Here is a 21,420-nt window from a genome sequence, read left to right as displayed (position 1 = left end):
GCGCTCGGCTACTGATCCGGAGTTCCCAGGTTCGAACCCGACCGCGGCGGCTGCGTTTCGATGAAGGCGGAACGCTAAGGCACCCGTGTGCTGTGTGATGTCAGCTTACGTTAAAGATCCCCGGGTGGTCGAAAATATTGCGGAGCCCTCCACTACGGCACCTCTTTCTTCCTTTCTTCTTTCACTCCCTCCTGTAACCCTTACCTTACCGCGCTGTTCAGGTGTCCGCCGATAAGTGAAACAGATGCTGCGCCATTTCCTTTTCCCCCAAACCACTTTAATTTGGACATGCCTGTACTGTAGTATTCCTGCTGTTTCTTGTGGTTTGTTGTCGGTTTTCTTGTGGTAAAGTGCATATCCGGTAGATATTATGCTTAATAAATATAGCGTTGCGTGAACACAGAGATAGGCTGTGTAATTCTGGATATTATTACGTGTCGCACCATTGTTGTGATCACAACTGTGGGGCTTGGTATAACATTATTTTCTTTTGGCGCTGTGACCAATGTTCCAGACAGTAATTGAGTCATATTTTATCTAAAGTCGCACGTGCATAATCCCTCCCTCCACTCGCTTTCTCAGACCGCAAATGAAAGTTGAGAACTCGGGTTTTGTATGAATGTGCTCCCGTCCTAATGCGTCACATACCTACCTACCAGCTTTTTCAGGGAAGACTAAGTAATTCTCAAAAATAGGTTTTGTGAGGTAAAAGTACCGCTTTTTAAGAATAGTATTACTATAGTGTCGGCGGACACCAGATCACTGGTGAATCGTTTTAAGTAGTAAGCTGGTTAACTGGTTTATAAAAATAATTTTTAACTGTTAGAGTTACCCGCCTAGCTGCAATCAGAGAGATTTGTAGCCGGTCGTTAGAAATAGCTATGCCAATTGGTAGTATTTAGAAAACGCGATTACCTTTGGCGCTCGAGAGGGTAACTTTTGGCAATGCGGTCCTGTGCATGAGACCAGATGTTCCAGGAAGGTTAGAAATCAATCAACGCGGAGTAGGGAGGCTAGGTTTGGAAACACATGGCAGTACACCAAATCGGGGGGTACAGGGTGATATGGGATGGGCGTCGTTCGAGAGCAGACAAGCTAACAGTAAAATGAAATTTGAGGAGCGATTGAGAAAAATGGGGGAAAAGCAGTGGGCTAGGAAAGTTTTCAGATACCTGTTCATAAGGAATGTTATCACGAAATGGAGAAAGCGAACTATAAAATTGGCAAGCAAATATCTGCCAAAATTATAGAGAACAAGACCGTTTTTATTATTCCGCCAGGGCCAACAAAACGGCGCGCAAAAGCCCAGTGTGTTACGCCATACCATTGTGCTTAAGCTAGTGCTAATGAGTAATTTCTGCCTTATTTCAGCGTATTAGAACGCAGCCGCAAATAGCACGCCAGATGTACCCTAAGGAATATACCAGTACGCAAACCTGCGACGCGGACGAAGTTAGAGGACGGCACGAGGAGATTATAATTGCGTGACCGAAAGGATAATTTTCAATGACTTTCGTTTCAGCATTAATGATTTCCTTAGCTTAAAACCAACAAGCCCAGCAACAGGAATTGCTCTTCCATACACTGACTTTCCTCTTTTAAACCTTAAAATAGGTACATTTCGCCCTGCACAACAACAAATTCAGATGCCAGTGCTATGCATGCGCCCAAGGCCGATAAATGCCTCGTTTCCCTTAATTTACTTCAATGTAACACGAAGACCCATATGCCCTTGTGTACCGTGGCCACAACAGAAGCGCTTTAGTTAACCCGTGTATGGCACATGAACAAAACGCACGTGCAGCGTAGCGCACGCGATCAAACTTTAAGCATAGGACTGCGCGTCGCGAAAGTGTTTTGCGAAACAGTGCTTAATGTACATAAGTGAGTCGCGCTAACCCCAACCAAGGCCCCCTTTTTTATAGTAGAAAAGTTCTCCCTGCCAATTTTCTAATGTTTAAGTTTGTGCTATTTCACAACGCAATGAGTGAAGTTTCATCGTTGAAGGTAAAGCACGGCCGATGATGGAATAGTTACAATCCTGTCGGGTGTACATCCAAAAATGAGGTATGTTCTCAAGAGAGAAGCGGATCATAAGGCAATGTAATAGCAAGAAAGTAAGGAGAGGCTGTCTGTCACTGAATTTTTCACGAATAGCTTAAAGTCTCACTGCAAAGAAAAGCATCTAAGCGATCTGTCCTACTCGAACTCTTCTATGTGGCTGAAGCTTGCATGCTAACGAGGAGAATCAACGAGATATAAGGAATACCAGCGAACGGCTGGAATTAATTTATCGGAAGATGATTTAGAGAAAGATATTACCCGAAAGACCGTGCCTGCGCGAGTTCAGGACATTGCAGGGGAATATAAAATATGAATATGAATACGAATGGGAATTAATCTTATCAGTAATTGTACATGGCACTTCATCGAGTCCGTGTGAATTTAACGGGACGGTGAGGAAAAAGAGCAGTTGATCAACATCAACAAACAACCGCGTTCTTCTCAACAGTAAACAATCTTAAGCGAAAAGGGAGCTTTTGTACGCTATAAACGACCAAAATGGAGCCGCCGCGGTGCCTCAGTAGTTATGGTGCTCGGCTGCTGACCCGAAAGACGCCGGTTCGATCCCGGCCGTGGCAGTCGAATTTCGATGGAAGCGAAATTGTAGAGGCCCATGTCCTGTGCGATTTCAGCGCACGTTATAGAAACCCAGGTGGTCGAAATATCCGGAACCGTTCACTACTGAGTCACTCATAGCCGGACTCGCTTTGAGACGTTAAACTCCTATAAACCATAATTCATAAAAGACCAAAACAAAACCCGCAGGTTGCCATCAACAACCAATTTTGATGTTAAAATTCATGTGTTGCGCGTATCTTAATGTATACGCTTCAAAGTCATTCACTTCAAGACAATAACTGCCCGGCTTTTTCGGCAACTTTATCACCGGTTTCTTTCGACCAGCGGGGTAATTTTCGAACTCAACTTACTTGATAATAACTGTGGAATATTACTGGCGGACAAATGTTAATCTCCTAACAAACAACCACATTATCCATTTTTACCGAGAGTAATAATTGGCTGCTTGGATAATTGGACGGAACAATAATTGGAATGCCTGCCCCTTTAAGCTTTTGTATCTTGAAAGTAGATATTGGGTACCAAGAGTAGGAAACCATAGTATCAGGCAACAGAGGATTAGGTTTAGTATAACACTGGCTATTGATATTGTGTGAATTTATCACTGACGCAACACTTGCATATTTCGAGATTGTACATAAAGCCTTGGTGAAAAAACAGCGCACAAGCAGACACAGACAGAAAGAAGGGGACAAGCGCTGAACTAGCAACTGAGGTTTTATTGAGAAGCATGGCGAAATATATACAGCACAGCATACAGCATTCAAAAAACATATAAACAGCACATAAAGCCACAAAGATACATAAAGCCCTTCCTCCAGCGAGAGACTTGGTTAACTAATATCACGGCTATGATCTCAATATACTTAATGCACGAATTTACGTCACAGATTTAATGTTTGCACCCATTTTTTATGTTCGGTTGATTTACTTGTTTTTCGTTTATACCTCCTTATCATATTTCAATACCTGATCTCACGCTAAATCGAGTATGCACGATAGAAAACTGCATATAGTAAAGAGCGATATGATATTTATCTCTTTTGTTTTGACCACAAGATAGCTTTATCAATTTGCTGGTGTGGTACGGCCCCTTATTCTCCAATAGAAATCGCAGTACAGGACAGAGAACTCCAGCGCCTAGCAATCCTGATGTACATTTTCAGCCCTGTTACGAGTGTGGTGTACGTTATATCACTATAATTTATCTGTATTAAGCCTAAAGTGATTGTGCTCACATCGCTTAAGACTCTGCACACTCACCAGCACCGACCTCTTGCACACACAGAAATTCCGGATGTTGAACTCCAGACGCTCAACGCACCGCCCCTTCGGCATGTGCGACCGATAATCACTCCTGTCGGAGGCCAGTAAGGGAACACTCGAGGGGTCTCGTCACTGAGCACCCGTGTCTTGCATGGCCAGATGCCACGTGGAGAAAGCACTTCTTGCACTAGACGTCCTATCTGTGACAACGATGAAAAAGCAGCTGCTGTCTTACGATTACTAATATGCGGCTAGCTGAAAGTAACGTATTTGCTGTTCGCGGGAGAAACATTTGGCTTTGACTCGAGGAACACCATGACATCACTGTCACTTACATCTCCTACTCACTAATAGAAGGAATACAATTAATTAGTATTGGGAAAAAATACAAGTACCCCATCCGCCGCGGCCGGTAAGATGTCTTTTGTTATTTCTGCACTTCAGCACAAAATATTTGCCGTTATTTTTTGTGCAGGAGAAAACCTTCTAAAAGACAGGAGAAGGTATGCTTGTCGCTCCCATTTATTACTAACTATTGACTAATTGTTCGTAATGTGTTCATGTTGTATTATAACTAAATTTATCTTGACAGCAAGTGAGCAGTATCTGCAAGACCTGCTTTTGTTGATAGGATGATATCCTGCCGTCAAGGGAAAGCGACGACTTCCAGTTTAGTACGGCACACAAGCATCTTTCACCGCGGGTGCTTGTTTTGTGTATAACGAGGGTTAAACTTTCTGGATAAATATCTTTTATGCGCCGAAATTTCTTTGAGTAACAGAATATTAGCACTGAAGTGTTTATCCAAGAAACAAACCATAAAGTCATTCTCAACGATATGTATGTGAAAAAATTACCATTTCCAATGTTCGCAATATGCCAGTGTTAATGCGCCATAACACAAGAATCGTACCCATATTTATTAGCCCTAATTTGTTATAGTTAATTCAGCTCGCGTTTGACTAACGCGAAACATCCACAGTGCAATCGCGATGATCAAGACAGCTTTTTCTGCTTCTCCCTCCAGCCCGCAGCAATGGCTACAGTGCGTGAGTACACCAGGAAAATATTTTTTTTTTCTAGTTCGCAGACTGAGAGAATCTCTCGTGCTCATATGGTCTTTTATACTCAGCCCCTAACTGTACGTATGCGTCGCCTCGACTTGAACGTGAAATAAACGTAACCTCCGGCAGCAAGAGTAGCCGCACATGTTTCTAATTTTGTCATCGTTCCTCTCACTGCTGAAGCGTCGTTTTCTTTTTGTTTTGTGGTGGCTCGTTCCTTATCGCTTACGCCTCGTGTTGCTCGAACCGGGCCGCGCCCAGAGCGCGCCTGTGTCGGCTGATACAGCGGCGTGAGAGAGTGATATCGAGGACGATGCCTGAAATCGGAGAGGCCCGACGGGGCAGCCAAGGGGGCGCGCGGTCGGCGGTGGCACAGGGCCAGGCTGTGCGCGCATCGGGACGCCGCAGCGTGAGTCGGCGACATGCAGTCGGCAGCGGTAGGCCCGTGGATTGTACTTCTCCTATCCACAATCGGTAAGCGTCAAGGTTTGGTTTTGTTTATAGAGGTTTAACGTCCCAAAGCGACTCAGGCTATCAGGGACGCCGTAGTGAAGCGCTACGGAAATTTCGACCAACTGGGGTTCTCGCACAGTACACGGGCCTCTATCATTTCGCCTCCATCGAAGTTCGACCACCGCGACCGGGATCGAACCCGCGTCTTTCGGGTCAGCAGCCGAGCGCCATAACCATTAAGCCACCGCGGAGGATTAAGCGTCAAGGCATCCTCTTGCTCATTTACAACACGTCTGACCTGCAGTCTGCTAGGATTTCGTCTCTTGTTTTTATTCGCTCCCAAAGAACTTTATACGAATAAGCACGATTACGTGCATAAACCTTGAACGCAATCAATTTGTTAGGCATTCTTGCGGCTATATTTTCTTATTTACAATGTACAGAGCACGCAGTGGCTCAGTGGTTATGGCGCTCGGCTGCTGACCCGAAAGACACGGGTTCGATCCCGGTCGCTGTGGTCGAATTTCGATGGAGGCGAAATTCTAGAGGCCCGTGTGCTGTGCGATGTCAGCGCACATTAAAGAATCCCAGGTAGTCGAAATTTCCGGAGCCCCTCATTACGTCGTCCCTCATAGCCCAAGTCGCTTCGGGACGTTAAACCCCCATAAACCATTTAAAAAGTATTACGTTCAAGCTGTAGGGTTTTTCCCGGATCAGGTTTTTCTTTAAGAGGGGTAGGCTGTGGTATCCTGATGCTTCTATTCTTTGAGGGGTTATGTAAATTGCCTTAAATGACCAGAAGAAATTTTGCTCTTATATCTGAAACCAATACGTTATATATTGTTCACTGATCAGGTTTCTTCGGCTAAAAAGCAAAAGTGGCCGCCTGTTGGCAGTAGTCTTCATATCCACATTTAAAAGGCAACGCTTGAAGATTACTACATAAGCGCTCTCATGTCAGCGAATCCCGAGTTTATCACGGTGAGCGGCAGCATTAATGGGAACTTGTCAGTGTGCTGACGAAGTCATTCGCAATTTTTTGCGCGTTCTCTTTTTATTCTTTGATGTATAGTTCTTCACCTTTTCCTGACGTTAAAAAATCCAGTCTTTGTTTGGTTAAACGACTCGGTACTCCCCTTTGTGTTTCTTTTTAATGAATGCATGCTTAACGTGTCCTGTTTTAAAAGCATCTACAAAAGCCCGACGTGAATGATGTGGCGCGTACGGTGAGCTCAGAAGAAGGGTAGCTGGGTTTATATGAACTCCACCAGAGACCATCGCATTGCTTTGTTTGCCGCATAATAATACAGGCCACCTTATGAAACTCAGCACACCGACTCATATGCTCTAAATTCCGCCCCCTTTCATGAGGCGGACCATCAGGATCATGCGCTTGCCGTAATATTATGCGTTCCTCCTCCTTGAATCAGGACCCCTACCGAAATCAGGGCCTCTTCCGGTGTGTTAAGGCATTACATTCTTCACAGCACATTGCACAAGTTTATTCTAAGACAGTGAAGCTTTGTACTTTTGTTTGCCCATGCTGAAGGCCCCCAGCACGCGGCTTTATGATTTTGTTTGTGACGCGAGATGGGACCAGTTTCATCTGGAATGATCGCAACCACGTGCAACCGTTTCTAGATTGTTCGAGATTTGTGTGGTATTTTTGGAGCTTCATCTGGAAGGTTCTTAGCCAGCTTTAACAATGAGTGGGCCCGAGAGCAGCGGTGATTGTGTACTTCAACGACCGCCGAGTACATTTGTCGCTATCGCCGCCGCCGAACTGTCCTGTTATTTGTGAACGCAACACAGAGCAATAAAGAGCTCATTTAAAAAGAACTTCAGTCTGCTCGTCCATTGTCCACGGCTGGTCACCATCACGTGGCAATACGAGGGGTCGGAAAAAAGATTAACGATTCACTGTCAATTTTTGTGTATGCGCAGTAAAACTGGGAACTGAGAAGACACTGAATGTGGAAGTTCAGCACAGTGTAACAATTCCCCAGTCCTTTTCATCGCGCTCTCTGAGCGTTCGTGTTTCATCGATTACTTGCAGCATAGCACTTAACGAGTAGCAGTTCCAGCGATGGTAGTAGTTGTAGAATGGGTTTTTAGCAGTAATTGCACTTGCAGCAGTTTTGCGTTATTATGAAGATCTTTTAATACACAAGGGCCGGGTTGATCATAAAGAACCATAGCACAAGTTATTTTTGATCTACACAAGATGGTGCCAAAGATCAATTTTTGAGCACTTCTGCGCAGAGAAAAGGTTTTCCTTAAACAAAAGTGATTTTGAAAAGAGTAGTTAACGTAGACTCCTGGGTGGGGCTTATAGTTTGCGGAAAGAAAGCTGGGGCCTATTGGTGGCGGGAGTGTTGAGTTGAAAGAAACTCTGTGCCATAAGACCCGCGTCCTGATTCAGCGACTGCTCGTCGTATGCTCACAGCAAAACTATTGGAAGAGAAGTGGTTGCAAACTTAGTGAAAACAGCCCTGTTCAAACCTCCTTGAATGTTTCTTTGCATTGCAGCAAGCTACGCACAGAAAAATTTCCCGCGACTTTAAAGGAAGATTTTCTCTTGTAAACCTACTTTTCAAAGGTAGGGTATACATTAGAAAAAAATGGTTGCAGTTTAGCCCAGCTAAGCATGGTTAAACGAAATCGCCCCGACGACGCAGTCGGCTCCGGCTAACTCCCTCCGTCTTTAGGGAGAACTCCAATGCGAATGCCGCGAGAGCAGCGCCGCCTCCTTTTTGTAACAAACGGCGAGTCACGTGGAGAGTCACGCGACCACAGCTGCCAAGTCGGACGGAACAGCGGCGGCGCGCGGAAGCAGCTGCGGCGAGTGACGTGGTATGTGACGTGGCTGCCACACCTCCACCGCTCCTCTACTTAGAGGTCAAATTGCGGCGCCGATGATCTTCGGTTGACTCGGCCAGTAAATCTTTCGGTTTAAAAACAACTACTACGCTGACTTCCAACCCCGACTTACAGGACAAAACATGGCTTTCGACATATATGAAAGATTATCGGCAAGATAAAAAAACGATTTGTTATTCCTAGTAGAACATGTACTCTGAATCATTGGTTTCAATATTTGTGTTGTGCCTTTCCTGAAACACTGAGGTGTTTGGAATGCGAACAAATTGAGGTTTAGATAACCATGATACTTTTCCAACTTCTATATTGAATATCATCTCACCTTCTTTGAGGACAACTGTCGTTGTTCTCAGCTGAAATTTCTTTGCCAACACCATGGTCGTCATACGAAGATTAAATAGATGGGTGAAGCTTGGCGCCGTTAATGCAGCGATGAGTTACGCAAGTTCAATATTTGTCACCTAGCCTCCTCCTAAACTATGATGTCCACAAGGTTGGCTATGACCATAGTTTTTCTGCACCAAGCGAGGACGGAAAACAGAGTGCATAATGCGGTACAAAAACGAAGGTGGTTAGAGTTCAGCGCCGTAGACTTTCTGACACATCACCAGCAGACTTTGCCTTGGCACTCAATTTCCTGTGCGTCTCGTGCGTTCAGTTTGGTTTCGTGCGGGAAAACACTCCGTAGTTCCTCGGGATGAAAACCATGTCAGAGTGCGTTGTTTTTCGTTTCAAATATTGATATTTTCACGAGGTGATTACAACGACGTGAAAAACAGACGAGCAGTTAGAAAACAACTCTTTTTTTACCTAATTTGCGCCCGCAAAGAACTTAATTGGCGAGGATAGCAACAAACGAGCTCGGTTGTCGTCGGAGAACATGATCACCACCACTTTAAACTGCGCTTAATTTAAAGTTGGCTACGAATTTCCAGATAAAGCGCTGAAAGCAGCGATAACCATCTCGAACAATGTAGTAGCGGTTGGGTGTGGCTGCGATCATTCAAGCCAAAACTATATCTCATCTCGAGTGACAAACATAATGGTAAAAGCGCGTGGCGACGACTCTCAGTGTGAACAGACAAACAGTACAAAGTTTCACGTCAATATCACATCGTCTTATCCGTGGCTACAAACTCGCCATGAGCCCTACCTACAATACTCTGTTGAATAAAAGTCAGTTATGAAGTCTATTTATTTAACAACCCACAATTAGCGCTACTTTCCAAATAACTGATGTCCTGTGCTGCTGACAGCGTGGTCCTGAAAGATGTTCATTCCATTTCGGCCACTCTATCTGTGAGAGTTGTGCAATTGCATAAGAAACTCGATGCGTTTCCCTATTCTAGACTGCAGGGACAGCGTGCCGTTGCTGCGAAAATAAAAATTAAGCGTGTGTTGTATGGCCCTTTCTATATGCTATAAAATACACAAAAGCAACCCGTTATCTGTTGGCACCGACACAGATTGAACATAGACACATAAAGAGTGTGGGGGCAGTAATTCTGGGCACACACCGGAGATTTCATCGGCTTAACATGAAAACTTTTTCGGAGCCGCGCTCCCAAAGGACAAAAGAGGAGAGTGGTTTGGTGCCCAACTTTCGCTGGTCGCAAGGCAAAAAATTACCCGGAGTCACAATTCCAGCCAAGAGAGCTTTACATGACAGGCAACGTTATTTACTACTTGCAATCAATGAGATATTCAGGAATCCTATAATGAAAAACCTATGTTTTTAAGCTCTAACGTTAACGCTAATTCAATTAGTTTTGCGTGCAAGCTGTTAAATGTGGTCACATTTCTTTTCAAGCGGTGTAAATTCGACAAACCAAAGATGACACATTGGTTCTAACGACATAGACAGCGCGGAAGTTTCGTTCCTGACAGAACGGCAATGTTTGGGCGAAGCAAAAACCTTGCATGCTAATATTTGCCGACACGCAAGCCCTAGAGGGCCTGCACTTGTTGCCTGACACGGCCAGAAGAAATAGCAAATTGTCCGCCCCACGCCGTGTTCTCGGCTTTTATTTCGCCACGACCTTAAAACGGAACGCCATGATTCGCGCGCTTGGCCTCTGTGCCGTCAGAGTACGAACTACAACGAACCATTCGGCTCTTTTAAGTCAGGCACAAGAACTGAGGAATTGCGCATCTACGGGTGGGCACCAGGTTTTGATAATATGTCGACACCGCTCTTTCCTCAAGAACGTATATTGGGACTTTTGAGTGTCGCAGCTCACGTAATCCCAATTAAACGTGGAAAAATACCTAAGGAAACATCTAAAAACAACTACCGCGGAAAATAACCTATAAAATGTAGACAACCGACCAAGCAAGCCGCACCAGCTAATTTCTGTAAGATAATAGTAAGCGTTTAAAGGGAATGATCCTAGTAGTAATCAGTTACTTGCTGATAATTGTATCGCTTTCTTTATTGAGGCTGTAACTGAGCACTGAAATCAGATGCATTTAAGATCAAGGAATTTCCAGTAAGCAATGGGGGTGGCTCAATAGTTATGGTGGTTAGCTGCCGACTCAAAAGAAGCGAGTTTGGTCACGGCTACGGTGGTCGCATCAGGGAGAGGTGAAATGCTACAGGCCCCCCGTACCATGAATGTCATTGTAGAATAAAAAAAAACAGTTATTCAAAATTATCCGGAGCTCTCCACTAGGACGTCCCTCAGAGTGTGAGTCGCTTCGATACGTTAAACCCCATGAAATCAAACCGCTCAATTATTAGTGTAATCGGTGACTTTTCTGCAACTTGTAGAAAACAGTCACCGAACGACATACTTTCACCCAGCACAAAGACACGTTAGAGAAATTATACTTGCCACACAAACCAACTTGCAGCAAGCTAAGGAGGAGGAGGACGAAAGGCAGGGAGGACAGCAAGCTAAAACAATGTAGAGACGACACCAGGAAGCTGGATCGGCTCTGGCGAGGATGCTAGCTTCTGTTTCGGCGTGCTGTCCTTGAGTGTTTTGCTGTCGTGTTTTGATCAGAGCACCGAAGCGCTGGTTCTACAACACTGACCGATTACTATTTCGAAATACCCCTTTTTGCAAGCGCATCGTTTATATTGCTATTTAACACCAAAATGCTTCACACATAAGAACGAGCCAAGGGGAGGCGAAGGGTGGCGAGGGCCTTCCCAAAATCTTCAGGGCACTTCCTTCAGTCCATGAGTTGATTATTTGCCAGCAAATGGTTCAAACCTCTTTGTTCTTTCAGTTAAATGTGGCTGGCGAAAAAATTCCTGATGTTTCAGTCGATCTTGATGAGGATCAATGCTGTGAAGGGCAATGCCGGCCAAAAACTTTACCCCTTCCTCTTAAGCGACGAATATCCTGTCGCAGTTCTATGTTATCACTTTTACTTTCTACATCGCCGATTTTTCCTCAAACTGCGTCGTGAGCAGCTTGTTGAGCACCAACAGATTCGCTGCTCGCCTCCATAGTGCGGCATTTGCATAGTACAACTCTGTCTTGTTGGGAAAGTGATACCCTTTTCCACTATACACGGAGCCTTGTGCACCGCAGCGGTAAATTCTGCTTCGTGCCGTTTGGCGGCCAGCTTGCATCCTCATTGTATTGTCAATACCACTGCATGACCGTCATAGTCAACCTGCGGAAAATTCTAAACGACACTTATTCCGCCTTATGTCTCACTGTCAACGTCACGCAACTCTGAGAGCCCTGATGGAATGCTATCTATGTCCTATGCAGTGAACATTCAAATTATCAAGACATATGACCATGCATTCAACTTCCGGCATTGACGAGGCACCAAGGTTTACGCCTACAGCCCTGTCTTCAAAACGCCTGTCGAAAATATAGCCTTGTACTGTCCTGTCGCTTTTTTTGCATTCAACGACTTAATGCTGGTTTGGTTTGGTCTTGGGGGATTTAACATAAAAAAAGCGACGGAGGCTATGAGGGACGCCGTAGTGAAGGGCGCCGGAAATTTCGACGACCTGGGGTTTTTTAACGTGCACTGACATCGCACAGTACACGGGCCTCTAGAATTCCGCCTCCAACGACTTCATGCTGATCACAGCGCAAGAGACGTCACTGTGCATTGTATGAGCGTCGTTGAATAAAACGTGTTTCAGCGCTTCTGATTCGGTACGATGTACCGTCACCAATAACCTTCGGAAGGCAGACGCTGAAGGCCAAGTCGAATGGTTCTGTAAACAGAAACTCACTTCAAGTATCAGCGAGCTTATCATTTTCGTCCTCGAGACTTCTTACTGTGTTCTGTACAAATGTTTCCGCCTCAGATAAGAAAGCACCTGCCTCATTTCTTCTGGTTCAGTGCGGAGCGTACAGAGGCGCTGCTGCAACTATTTCAGGCACCATTGATGCTTTTCTGGACACACTTCATTTTTGCGGAGAGGTATTGCAACGGAACAGACGATCGAGACGCCGTTCACCGGCAGTGCTTCGAGAAAGGCTCTCAGGACGCGTGTACAAAACCTTAACCTCATTGTCTTTTAGTGCTACTTGGGGCCGCCTGGTGGCGTTATTCCCCCTTCCGAATAAAAAAAAAAGCTTAAAACTATCAAGGCGCTACTACCTAGTAGAAAGGGTAACGCAACAAAAAACGAAGGGACAAAATGACAGAAGGCAAACGGGTTCCGTACGACAAAAAAAAAAGATGGGGAAGCGCTTTAAGTTAGTGTTGAAGAAGGGCTTCATACGGAGTACGTGCAGCACTTCAGGCATGGATCGACGACGGCACGTACTTTGCACGAACCCGCCGGGCAGAACTTCATAAGTCACTTCTGTGATGTGACGCAACACTCTGTAGGGGCCAAAGTAGCGGCATAAGAATTTCTCTTACAAGCCTGCGCGAGAGACAGGGGTCCATACCGTCACTTGGTCATCGGGTCGGTAGTAGACATGTCGGTGTAGTTGGTTGTAGCGGCGTGCATCTGCTCCCTGCTGCCGCCTGATGTGCATGCGTGCAAGTTGCGGGCTTCCTCAGCGTTCTGGAAAAATTCCTCGGCGTGCGGCATGAACGACCAGTCGTCGGTAGAGCACGGAAACATGATATCCAGCATTGCGTGCCCATGACGCCCATAAACGAGCCGAAATGGCGTAAAGTGCATCGTTTCCTGCACGGGCACATTGTGTGCGAAAGTTTCGTACGGAAGGATCTCGTCTCAAGTCCTATGCTAAACGTTTACTTACATTGAAAGCATGTCCGCTATGGTTTTGTTGAATCGCTCGGTGAGCCCATTTGACAGCTGGTAGTAAGCAGTAGTCTTCCGATGACTCGTGTGACAAAGCTTAAATACCTCGTGCATGAGCTCCACTCTGAAAGCCGCTCCTCGGTCGGTGATGAACGTAGGACAGGCTTCGTTTAGTAAAACAATGCGGTACATGAAGAAATGCGCGATTTCAGACGATGTGCCACGCAACATCGCCTTGGTTTTCGCATAGCGTATCAGACAGTCAGTCACGACAATTGTCCACTTATCGCCGGTCGACGATACAGAGAGTGGGCCCATAAGATCCATGCCGACTTGGTGTGCGAGGTGGTGCGATTGGTTGGAGCAAACAGGCGAGCTTTAGGGGTGGTGACTTGCGGTGTTTGCATACACGGCAACCTCGGAAATAGCGGCGGGTAGTGGCAGCAAGTTTTCGCGAATAATAGGCCTGGCTCACTCGAGCGAGGGTGATTGTATATCCCAAAGGACCAGAGGTATGCTAGGAAAAGTCTGTAGTAGGCGCAACGGTAAAAGACGCAGAGACCAAGGAAACGTTTGAGTGTTTTCTGTGCAGTAGGAACCGGAAATTCGGCTACAGAGGCAGTTTTGCTGTGATCTGGGTCGACACCGTTGGCGCTCACGACGTGGTCGACAAACTCTAATCGTTCGTAGCCAAAGTTGCATTTTTCAGGCTTGAGCGTTAAAATGCCAAACGCAGAGCATCTAATACAGTCCACAGTCGTTCAAGATTGCCGTCAAAGGTTTCCGATAACACGACCACGTCATTGAGATAAACTAAACAGATTTGCCATTTGAGGTCAGGAAGGACACTACCCATGATTTCCTGAAACGTCGCTGGACCTGAACAGAGACCGAAGGGCAACACCTAAAATTCATATAGACCATCGGGAGTAATGAACGAAGTTTTTCCCCGTCCCAATCATCAACCTCAGCGTGCCAGTACCCGCTCTTAAAATCAATCGGGGATGGATGGATGGAATGAACTTTAATGGCCAACGAATAAAGTGATCTACCTACCTCCCGACACGCAGGTCAGGGGGAGGGTGCCAACGCATCAGATGCAGGCTGGGATGTCTTGAGTTCGACAAAAGCATTTGTTGGGCGAGTTGGTGTTTACGATGATCCATAACTACAGCGCAAACGACAGGACAGAGAGCCAGCTGGAGGACCAGGAACTGAAGCTCAGGGTCCCAGCTGCGCTGCAGGGTCTCCCAGGTGTCACTACTGTCTATATTTTATGTCCCCCCGGGAGTGTACGGACATTCCCATATTATGTGGTCGAGGGTCCGTCTTGCGCCAGAGATTACATTTATAGCTCCTGGCCTCGGTGAACACGTCGTTCGCCATAACCGGGTGCGGATACGTATAAGTTTGGAGTCGCCTCCACGCGAAGGCTTGTATGTTGTCTAATTTCAGGTCCGGTGGAGGTACCAGTCTACGTTCCAATCTATAATGCTGCTTGATCTCCCCATATTTCACCATGCGCTCTCCGCTCCCTCGATCATCGGGGGGGGGGGGGGGGGGGGGGGAGGCCTGTAGAGGTTCGGCGGTAGAGATCTCTAGCCAGCTCGTGGGCGGCCTTGTTGCCTGGGACGGCTTCGTGCGCCGAAGTCCAATTTATTTGAATTTTCCTATACAACTTTCTCTGGCCTAGGATTCTGGCCGCTAAGGGTGAGATCCTTCGGTTGCTAAAAATTTGTATGGCAGTTTTGCTGTCACTGATGACAAACTTCGCTGCCGTTCCAACGCAAGCTAACGAAATCGCGTTTCCTCGCCAACTTCTATGCTCCGCCCCGCGCAAAGTGGAAGCTGTCATGGGACTTTCCCGGCCGCGGATGAACGTTGGCATCGTAACCCCGCCACAACCTTCCAACGTGTCTACATAGGACACTTCATGTTTCGAAATTTTGCCGAAACTAGTTTCTAATGCCTCGGCTCGTCTTTGCCTCCCCTGTTCGTTATATTCCGGGTGCATGTTTTTTGGCAGGGGGGGGGGGGAGAATAATCACATTTTGTCTGGCTTTTCTATCTACCTACACCTTTTTCCGCGGGACCCCTATCCGGTTTTATTCCTACTTTAGTCAGAATCGCTCTTCCTGTCCTCGTGGTGCTAAGTCTCTCCATTTGAGAGGATCGCACTGCCTCTGGCAGTTATTCCCGTGTGTTGTGTACCCCCAGAGCCATCAGTCTCTCTGGGGATGTGCACATGGGCAAACCCAGCACTCTTTTTAGGCATTTTCTCATTAGAGACTCAACCTTTTCTTTTTCCACCGCTTTCAAGTCTAGATACGGCGTAGCGGAGCTCACCCGGCTGAAGATGTACGCTGAATATGTGGCCAGCAGGGACGCTCCTTACACGCCACTTTAATTTTGATCTCCGACGGTAGCTTGCACATTAAGGGCTTCGGATTATACATAAACAATTATGATTTCTGCAGCGAGCACGCTAGGCCTCTCTCGGCCGCGTACTTGACTATGATGTCGATGTCGGCCTCGAGCAGGCTTCCGACGGCCGAATAACGTTCCCGGTTGACCCAAAGGGTGATATCATCCGCATATATACCAAATTTTTATCCCTCGAGCTTTGACTATTGCTTGGGGACCTCTCTCATAGCCACGATGAAGAATAAGGGAGACAGCACTGATTCCCGGGGCGTACCCTTACACCTTAGCTCAATTGCGGGGAATTCCAGCGTTTGAAACTTCATGCAGGCAGTTCTGCCCGTCAGGAAGTCCCTAATGTACCGATATGTCCTCGTACCTACATTAACCTTGTTCAGCCCTTCCAGGGCTGCCTCATGCTTCACGTTGCCGAAAGCTTTCGTGAGCTCCAGCCCCAAGAAATGGCTCTCGCATCATTAGACGTAGTCTATTATGTCATGTTTGATTTGAAGCACGACGTCCTGCGTACACACGTGAGGTTGGAACCCGACCATCTCATGTGGCCACAGATCACCCTGCACCATGACGCCCATGAGTCTGGTCTAGGCGACATGCACCATCAATTTCCCAACACATGAAGTTAAGGAAATTGGTCGCAAATTTGCCAATTGAGGAGGCTTCCCTGGCTTCTGTAGTAAAATAATGATTGCCGTCTTCCATTGTTGTGGGAGGACATATTTAGCACGGTGAAGTCTATCGAGCGAGTCATCTATACGGAGCAGAGGGTATGTGTCCTTTTTATTTATGGTGTTCAACATTCCGTAATCTACACAAAAGCGGGTGTTCCATCCTTTTTCTTATGCAGGACAACAGGCGACAACCACGGACTCTGAGATGGTGGAATAACGCTGGCATTAAGCATTTCCTTTACTTGTGTTTGGATGGCATCGAGTTTTTTAGGTGAAAGTTTTTTAGGGGGTTTTTTAGGCATTGTCGCACGTGATGATTCCGTGTTTCTTAATGGCCCTCTGTTGATCATTCGAAGAAGACGCGAAGCAGGCTGTGTATTGACGTAGTAAGGCTTGGAGAGCGTGGTGTTGAAACTGTGATAGCCCTGCGCTGATGTCAATGCGATTGAGAGACATGTTCTGAGCTCCCAAGGCTTCGCGCGTAAAGCGTTCAGAAACATCGGCTAATTCGTCGCCGAACGCGATCGCTGTGGAGCGGCAGAGGTGCAAAGGTTCGTTTGTGAAATTTGCAACCAGTAGTTTGGACCTACTATTACGTAGGTGGGCGGGGCTTCTGGTCGAGCAAATGTCATGCGTCAGCAACAGTGAAAGATTGCCCTCGGCGACTGCTGTCCCGGGAAGAAGCCCTTCGCAGTCGACACTGAAAAAAAAGACACTGACCGGTGGCGGGTTCTAAACAGTCTCGGAAGAAACTCGAAGGGCGGAGCGATCTGGGCAAGTGTCAAGAGTGTCATCGGCGTTGTCTATGGCAAAAGTAACTCTGCGCTGTCAGAGATCAATAAGTTCCCCATTCGCACGGAGGAAATCAACACCGAGATTCAGGTCACGAGAACAATTACGGAGAACCAGGCAGCTAATAACGAACGTAGAGTTGCGGATCTGACACAACCGGAGTGATGATGTGGCCACCAGCCATGGGGCTAGGCCATGGTGTTGTAACCATTTTTTTTTAAAAGCTGCCAATTTGTTGCTTAAACTTGAAAAATCGGCTCCGGCGTCCAGCAAAGTGCTAGTGCTGTGGCCGTCGATGCCGTGAAATTCCTCTCAACCGACGACCACGCCGGGAGAGGGGAGGGGGGGTATTTTAACGCGTCAAGTTCTAGTGACCCCGCTCGCGCAGGTCGCTGCCTTTAGCTTTCCCGGCGACGGGTCAGTGATTGCCCTGCGCCGTTCGTGAGAAGTACTGGGTGGCCGGTGATGAAGATGGTCGGCGAAGTGACGGCGATCTTGACTGCCGTCGTTCTCAGGATGGCGGACGCTGCAGGGCCACGTACTCTTCAATCTCGCGGAGTCGTTGACCAAATGGGGGTCTGGGCGCGTTGGCGGGGAAACCCTGCAGGCCGAGTTCACGATATAGGCCCTTGCAGAATAGATGACCGGGGCTCTCCACAGTGGAAGCACGAACGCCGTTGATCTGGGCCACGCCAGACGTTCGCCTTCCGCAGAGGTGGTCGATGATGAAGCAAGTACCGCGCCGGTTGCACAAAAGGTAGCGGGACGTGATGGTCGGGAACAAAAGAAGCCGAAGCTGCGGCAGGGTGTCGCAGAGCGTCAGTGTATGTCGGGCGATGGAAGTCATTCTAGGCCGGTTGAGGTTTGTCACCCAGGAAACGAGGTCTGATCACATGCTGCGCCTTCTCGCTGATGACGCTAGCAAGAGAGCCGAGCATCAATTGCGACGCACCGCAAAACTTCTGGAGCTCTTCCCGTATAATGGAGAGGATCAGGTCCTGATGAAGGTCTGTGTTGTTTCCGAATGCCGGGAAGGACTCTGCCTGAAGCAGCAAGTACTGGCCTATTGTATAGAGTAGAACGCTGCTGAAGGAGTGGCTCTATTGTAACCACCGCCGTCAACAACGCCGCGACAGTACCGGAGGGCACCGAGGCCAGCGAGAAGCTGTTCTTCAACTCTGCGCATTAAGTGGTATAGCTTTCTGGTTTCCGACATAAGTGGTTCAGCTCGCCGGAAAACCTGCGTCATGTCTTCGACATACATGATGGCCACTATTATTATAGAAGGGACGCTGCGGTGGAGCGATTGCCGGCAGATAAAGCAAGGCTAACCCCACCTGTAGCATTCAACATCTCAATTGAACTCAACCTAACTACATGATGGGCGTCTCGTTGGGCATCTTATCCAGGACTACATAGCCCGCTCAGCTCGTTCTCGACGATCCGCATTGGTGTATATCTCGAGCAGTCGACGGCGGAACTCACTCCATGATGTCAAAATGTCTTTAAGGTTCTAGTACCACGTACGAGCGTCTTCTTCCAAGCTGAAGAAGACGTTCCGCAGCTTAACGGCGTCATCCACTGAGAGAACGAGGCGACGCGTTCAATCTCAACGAGCCAGTATTCTACGCCATCAAGCCGAGTGCCTTGGAACGACTTCGGTACCTGTGGGTTCTTTAGGGCGTAATAATTAGTACCTTGCATGGTTTGACGAGTGGCATGCGCCGAGATATTGCTAGGGGGTACTCCTAGGTTTCGGCGACGGAAACGATGAGCTCGTCAGTGGAGCCAGCACATGCCAGAGGTCCGCAGTGCGAGAATGGGTGTGTGACATAGGAGAGGAAAGTACCCAACACACTCCACCAAAAATATATCGCGGAACCAAAGACCGAGATATCGTTCACCTTTAGCGTTTCCAGAAAAGCTGTCAGGGCGCGTTTGCAAAAACATAACCTCCATGTCTTTTGGTGCTAGCTGTGGCCAACTGGTGGCAGTGTCGTGGCATCACGATGAAGGAAAGAAGCCTCGAAAAAAAAAGCTGCCTCAAATTGACTCTTTTTTTATTCTCTCAACCACAGTGTCGTATCAATTTTGTAACCTCTTCATAAGGTTGAGGCCGCTGACCACCCCTTTAGATCAAGCTACTCGGAAGCATTGGATGCTGTGGGGGTCAATCGATTCGATTACACTGGTTTCCAACGATTGGAAAATCAGTGGGGCAGCATCCAGGCCCTTTTAATCAAGCCAGTAGGAAACCTTCTGAGCGGAAGCCTCCTACAGGTGTGTTTGAGGGCCCTCCTACGGTGTCCCTAGCATGTAGTACTGTGATGTACGCACGAAATTGTCTGCGGATTTTTGAACGCGGTGCATCGACAGTGGTGCACTGGACAGTGGAGCGCTGCGCGTGCCAGCCGAGCGTTTCACGTGTGCGCGTGCGAATGGTGCGTGCGAGGCGACAGCAACGAAGAGCGTGGCGAGCACGAGTACCGCAGAGTGGCGTGTCAGAAAACCTAGGTGTGAAGGGAGACAGCGCAGTGGAGGAAGTGTCATTCAAGCGTGGAGGTGGCAGCCGTCGGACTTTGGGCCCGTGCTGCCGTGGACCTCCATTGGATCACCGAGGCACGCCTCCTGCGTTCCTTGCAAGTGTGGAGGTGGCAGTAGATGGACTGACGGTCCGTGCTGCCGAAAGGCACTCTTGGATAGCCTGCTTTAAGCCTCCGGCGTTTCGTGACGCCGCCAACGGGACCTGGCTACGATTCTCCTGTTGCTGCCAAGTTCTTCGGGCTCTTGACGGGAGACCACAGGCGTCTCCCTGTGTTCCTCTCCGTTCCTGCTGCCAGCTGGCTCCCTTGCGCCGCTTTCTTCGTTCCACGCAAGAGCAGCAACGCGTCGCACTACAACGAACCGCGTCCGCCCTGCCTGCAAGGCATCTCCGCCTCACCTGGGACGCTCAGTACCTGGTGAACGCTTTCCTCTATTCTGTAGTGTTGTACGCATGTTGAGTGTGTATTTTCTTGTTTTCGTTTCGTATCGGCTCTTTTCCTTTAATTTATAAATACGGCTTCGTTTTTTGGTCGGTTGTCTTTGTTGTTTTGTTCGAACCTGCACGCGATAGCGTTCCCCTTAGGGAAGTCGGGGAGACCCTGCCAATTCGCCACAAAGACCCGCTATTCAAGAATGCCCGGACAGAGCAAAGACTGCATTTTTCTTGAGTGTGCAAAGTGACTAGAGGAGCTTTCAGGCTCTTGCAATCCAGTCAAAAAGAAGTGTCGTGGACTGGAGGCGTTCACAGGTCTGTTTTAGGGCCCGGACAGGGATATGCCTAGTACGGATGACCCAATATTCAGAACATCTGAACAAAGCTAGGATTAAGCATTTTATCTACGTGTGCATAAAGGGTAGGGGAGCTTGCAAGCACTTGTGATGCTTTCAATACGAAGCCTCATGAGACAAGGAATATGGTCTCTTAGGGCCTGCCGCGGGGTGCCTCCCCCTAAAGCCCGCTGGGTCGTGAAACTTGTGTGGAATTGAAAGCCTTTAAATTTCTAAGTTTTTTCACCATTATTAGCAAGGATGTGAGTAAAGGATGGACGCATACATCAAAACACGGCGTCCTGCTTGCGTTTCTTGTTTACCTTAGTTGGGGCGCCTGGCCTAAGGACAGCGTTCACCACCACCGCGCTGTGTGCCATGAGAAATTCTGAGGGCGACAGCAATCTCAGTAGGCTAAGCTCGGTGTGCTCAACGACGTACGTGCATGCAGTGGCTTGCAGCAGGGCAAACATTGGCCAAACGTGACACTCAGGGGGCTAACAAAGTCGTGAGGCTAACCACAAGAGCTGCTGCGCATTTTGGTGTGAAGAATGACGCGTAAAAGTAATGGAATGGGTAAGTGCTCATCACAATATGGCAGTGATCGGGGCTTTCGGTGGTGCAGACTGATCATGCGCCCTGGAGTTGAATGGGGGGACTAACCCTCACGCGCGACTGTTCGGGTACAAACTTCCCTGCGGCA

The 21,420-nt window shown here is 47.7% G+C and overlaps 1 protein-coding gene across 2 annotated transcripts in view; it reads left to right on the top strand.

Annotated features, from left to right (window-relative positions):
* The first annotated feature begins 5,307 nt into the window (after nt 1–5,307).
* LOC144105427 (uncharacterized) overlaps nt 5,308–21,420 on the top strand; it is a 28,137-nt gene continuing 12,024 nt past the window's right edge. For both annotated transcript variants that reach the window (XM_077638542.1, XM_077638541.1), the window contains exon 1: nt 5,308–5,447. In XM_077638542.1, the coding sequence (XP_077494668.1) occupies nt 5,396–5,447 (52 nt within the window). In that variant the 5' untranslated portion in view covers nt 5,308–5,395. The remainder of the gene's footprint in view (nt 5,448–21,420) is intronic.

Source organism: Amblyomma americanum, chromosome 9 (assembly GCF_052857255.1).
Source record: "Amblyomma americanum isolate KBUSLIRL-KWMA chromosome 9, ASM5285725v1, whole genome shotgun sequence".
In the NCBI taxonomy this organism is placed as follows: domain Eukaryota; kingdom Metazoa; phylum Arthropoda; class Arachnida; order Ixodida; family Ixodidae; genus Amblyomma; species Amblyomma americanum.
This window is presented reverse-complemented; position numbering and strand designations above follow the sequence as displayed.